General features: G+C 37.4%; 1 protein-coding gene across 1 annotated transcript; it reads right to left on the reverse strand.

Moving 5' to 3' along the window:
- Positions 1-2770: 2770 nt before the first annotated feature.
- Positions 2771-4414, reverse strand: MED28 (mediator complex subunit 28). The gene is made up of 3 exons (XM_009572792.1): positions 4315-4414; positions 3527-3639; positions 2771-3089 (listed from the first exon to the last, which is right to left on the reverse strand). The coding sequence occupies exons 1-3, from the start codon at positions 4412-4414 to the stop codon at positions 2892-2894; spliced, it is 411 nt and encodes a 136-aa protein (XP_009571087.1). The 3' UTR covers positions 2771-2891.
- Between the last annotated feature and the right edge of the window lie 231 nt (positions 4415-4645).

A 4645-nucleotide genomic window follows, 5' to 3' on the forward strand; every position in this document is an offset into this window, starting at 1 on the left:
GAAATGTTAAAAAGGCATCCTGAATGCTGAAAAATCAGGGACTATGTAATAGGATTGATTATAAAAGCCAGTTAATATTCAGATAAATCTTTCAGTTCCAAACAAAACTTTCACCCAACATTTTTAATGCATAAATTGTATTTCATATTTTTAAGAGTGAATTGCAGCTGCCATTTTCTGATTTTCAAGACTTCATATTCTTGAAGCATCCTTTTTTTTATTTTTTGAGATGTCAAGAATTATGTTCAAACATTTCTCCATAGCTATTTAGCTCTCCTTCATGCTTTCCTTTGTGTTGCTACCAGTGCTGTTAGCCCAGTTACCTGGCTAGCACAGATCCCACTAGAAATTGTAGCTGGCACCTTTTGGTCTCATCCCGTTCGTGTGAGCACATATCCATTCATAGGATCATGAGTTTTTCCAGGAAAAAAGTATTAAATATTGGTAAGATTGTAAGTGACTAAGTGATGCTAATGCTTATTTGTTTGCACAGGACACATGGCAATGAACCACCACAAACCAAAGATGACCAAAACCAAGACCCTCAGCATCAAGAATGGTTTACTAAATTTTTTTCATTTTAAAGCAAACTATTTCCATACTTCTCAGAATTACTAGAAAAGCTCTTCCTGTTTTCTTTTAGGGAATGATAATCCAATATATGATTTAGAAAAAAAAAAAAAAGATGTAATTTCCAAGTAAATAATTAGGAACAACTGCACACTCTTACATCTAATTACTATGGAATTACTGGCATGGATTTCAGAAAAATGCGTTTTTTTAACAACCTCTGTAAAAAATGAAGAAAAAGCAAAATTCTGGATACTGTTATGTGAAGAGACTTTTTAATCAAGAGACTGTACCATTCCACAATTACATTAAATATGCAGTTTGGTCTCTGATACATCCTGTCAATCTGGCTCCAGCTGAAAAAAGATCTTACGTCAGTAGGTGATTTCTGTAGGTTTATATGTTCGCTTCATTAGCTGCTTAATATAATTTCTGTATATAATCATGTAATTTTTAAAGTTTTTAATAGGTTTTTGTTAAACTTATTTTAAGCTGTACAGCATGCGGTATACCTCCAAGAATAGCATGTTTATAGCAGGCTAGTTTAGAAATACTTTCTGGTTTGCTTAATAAACTGTTTTGTATAGTCAGCATTGCAATATACTATTCCTGATAAATTAGGATAATATGTAAGCATGAACATTAAAACTTGCTTATAAATCATCCATTTCTATGTTTTGCAAAATAGTGCTATGTTATGCTGAAGTGTGAGTCAGACTGATACACTCGGAGTTCCAGAACTGCGTACTCGTACATTTTATCTCAATATTGTTCTTATGCCCACCTAAATGCAAAGTGGGCGAATGACTACATTTATCAGATCATGCTAGCTAACTCATTACTGGGAGGAAAGACAGCCATGAAGAAATTAACCCTCAAGTAATTCGTCAAGAAATGTGAAAGGCAGGGAATTGTGCAACCAGCAGCCTAGTGTTTAAGATAGGACAGTTCATTTTCAACTGCTGTTCAATTTGAATCCCCATTTAATTTCAACCAGCAGGGTCCAGCTACATAACAAATTTTACGTGTGCAAAGTGACATACCTCCAGCCTAACCTCTTCTTATATCAAACAGCCAGCAAGAACTGTACCAACAGATGCAAGCACTTACTACAAGCCACTGCACCTCACCCATGGTAAAAAGGTCGCAGAAGGGGCAGAATGCTTCTATAAGCCCATACTTTCATACTGTCTGTATTTTTTCCAAGATGAACTGCTTGGTTTGGAAGGAGACTTTGCCATCAGATTTGGGAAAAAGACGCTTTTTATACATGTAATCAAGAAGGGGATAAAATGGTGTGCAGTAAGTAACACTGAGGAGCGCCTTGGTATCTGTGAGAGGATCAGAAATGTATAGGGCTGTTTTTCATTAGAGTTTTTATCCACTCTGCCCCACAAACTTTTAAAGCACACTAGAAAGTTCAATACACAATTACTAATTCTAATTTCTAGGGTTACGGTTTTCTAATTAGTTAACTCTGTCCCCAAAAAGGTGTCCCTAGAAAGTGGCTTTCCTGGCTATATGGATGAATTAAGCTTGTTGCCTAGTAATACAGAGATAGGACTCCTTTGCTATTTCTACCTCTGAAATCTTTTTTGGCTACATTTGGATTACTAAATAGTGCACCCCAGTAGAAGCCAATTCTGTAGATTGGACAGTGCTGATGACCCAACATCCACAATGAGTAGTCTTTATTTTGGGGGTACGTATTTTGGACCATCTCTACAGTAGCCTGACAGATAGACCACCAGTAACATTGGGCCTGCATTACATACCCCCCCAGGATGCATTCTGCGGTTTCATGTCATCCTGTAAGAATCAAATTTGTATATCCTGACACCTCTTCATGAGGTGAGCAAAGTCCAGTGGAGATGGACAATTCACTTCAAAAAAAGTACTCTTGATCTGACCTAGATACAGACAATTCTAAGGGTGCTTCTGCAGTGGTACTTAAGGACAATTACTACATCACAAAACATTTAAAATATCTTCCAGTAAAACCAAACAGTAATCTTTGCAAGTATTTTCATCACACCAGCAAAGATACAGTCAGGGGAAAGCTAGGGCCAGGAAGGAACAGGATGCATTCTGGAAAACACACTTCTACCAGAAAGCATCCTGAATAGCAACTCTGCATATTTTCCATTGAAATATAAAACCAATCCATATTTTTGCAAAAAAAAAGAAGAGAATTTATTTCGCTTAATTGTCTTAACTATTTATATTTGTAGTACAAATTACATTATATAAAAAGCATACAAAGTAAAACTAACACCACTGCTTTGCATTGTTGAAAATATTCCGGTATGTAAAATCAAGGATCACGTTTGCTTCATTGGAGCAGGAATATTAGCAGATGCTTGTTCTAGGTAAGCTAATGGACCTTGAGGCACTTCTGCAGGCTTTTTGTGCTGTACACTGATATCTTCCAGGACCTGTTGCCAGTGTCGCAGTTTACCCAAATGCTTCTGAATTAATGCTTCTTTTCTCTGCAATTCATTTCTTAATTCTGAAACATCCTATGGATGAAAAAACATGTATTAGTAAATAGACAGTATTCATAAGAATAACCACCTTACATAAAAAGCACATAATTTTTTTAGCTTGATTTTTCAAGCTGATCTTATATGGATTCTAATAATGGAAAAGCATCTAACGAAACAGAGGGAAAGCACTGTGAATGCACTAGTTCCGTTCCCCTAGGTCACATATTGCAGACATCATTACTTCCAGCAAAATCTAACTAGTTTGTTTCTTCCAGTGAAACTATCACCTGTGTTCCAATACTCCACAGAGCAGCAGGCATCCAGCTTCTCCAGGTTCATGGCAAGAGCTACCAACTTAAGATACAGCATCATGTTGAGAAACCCAAAATTAATGTGAATGAGGTGATTAACTGTACTGGTACACAACTTATCTGATCTAGCACAACACAGGTAAATTAATTTAAACATACCTCTTTAATTACTTGCTCTGGTTTCTGGACCGATAGCTGCAGTCTTTTTTGTAGAAAAAAGCATTCAGTTTGTCTTGCAACATCCAGAAACTTCTGGATGCACTGATCAACACCTAAACACAAAGTAACAAAATAGAAAGAACAGATTCCAAAAAAGAAGTTATCAGGCTGATAGTGGCAGTTGTCTGCATGCTATTAAAAACACTTTTCACGTACTTTCTAGGAAGAAAATCTTCAGGTTTACTAAAATGACATATTTATAAAACCAGGATGTGCATTAAGTCTCTCTATAAAATGTTGCTTTGCAGACTTTCAGAACTTCTTTTAAAGATGCAAGACAACAACTCTTTTTCCCAAGTTTTATTACATTTTTAGCAATGACAGTGTCATTTGTGGAACTTGGTTGAATAAAGAAAGCATTTCACTGCACGCCCAAGCAACAAGCCTAATGTAAGGTTCTAAAATATAGGCATATTTAGGAGAATATTCTGTCTTCATATATTATGCACTACTGTTTTGATAACAAAAGCTGTCCCATTCCAGTATATGAATATGACCCAATATCCAGAAAGGAGTTTTCAAAAGCATTTATGTTGGTTTTGGAACAGCGCATGAGAGTCAGGCTTCGAAAATTTTTCAGGGAAAAGTACACTTCTAAACAGTAGTCAAGAGCCATTTTTTTATTTCCTGTTTACACCAGCTCAGTATTAATTATGCCTCCCACAGAGGTGCCTGTCACACAAGTCTAAAAGCATCGCTACTAAGCAACCTAGGCTTTCCTTTCCCACCTTTTATGATTGCTTCATAGAGCTTCATAATTTCATTGCACGTTAATACAATCCCACGTGACCCCAGGATGGTCAGGCTGTTCCACAAGACCCCGACCATCCGGGGTGGGTTTCTTTCCGTGTGAGCCTCCCACTGCTGTGAACAGCGTTCACCTGGGAAGGGGCGAGCAACCCAGAGCTATACCAGAGCCACCGTTCAAACATCCCGGAATAGTTTTTAAACCTCCTTCGGCCTCAAATGATGAGGCACACACACCCCCGGCGAAGCCCCAAGGCACCTGCAAAACTTCACGAGAAGTTTTAGGGGAAGCTGGCCAAAGATTTGCACCCC

This window comes from Fulmarus glacialis, unplaced genomic scaffold (assembly GCF_000690835.1).
Source record: "Fulmarus glacialis isolate BGI_N327 unplaced genomic scaffold, ASM69083v1 Scaffold51022, whole genome shotgun sequence".
NCBI lineage: Eukaryota > Metazoa > Chordata > Aves > Procellariiformes > Procellariidae > Fulmarus > Fulmarus glacialis.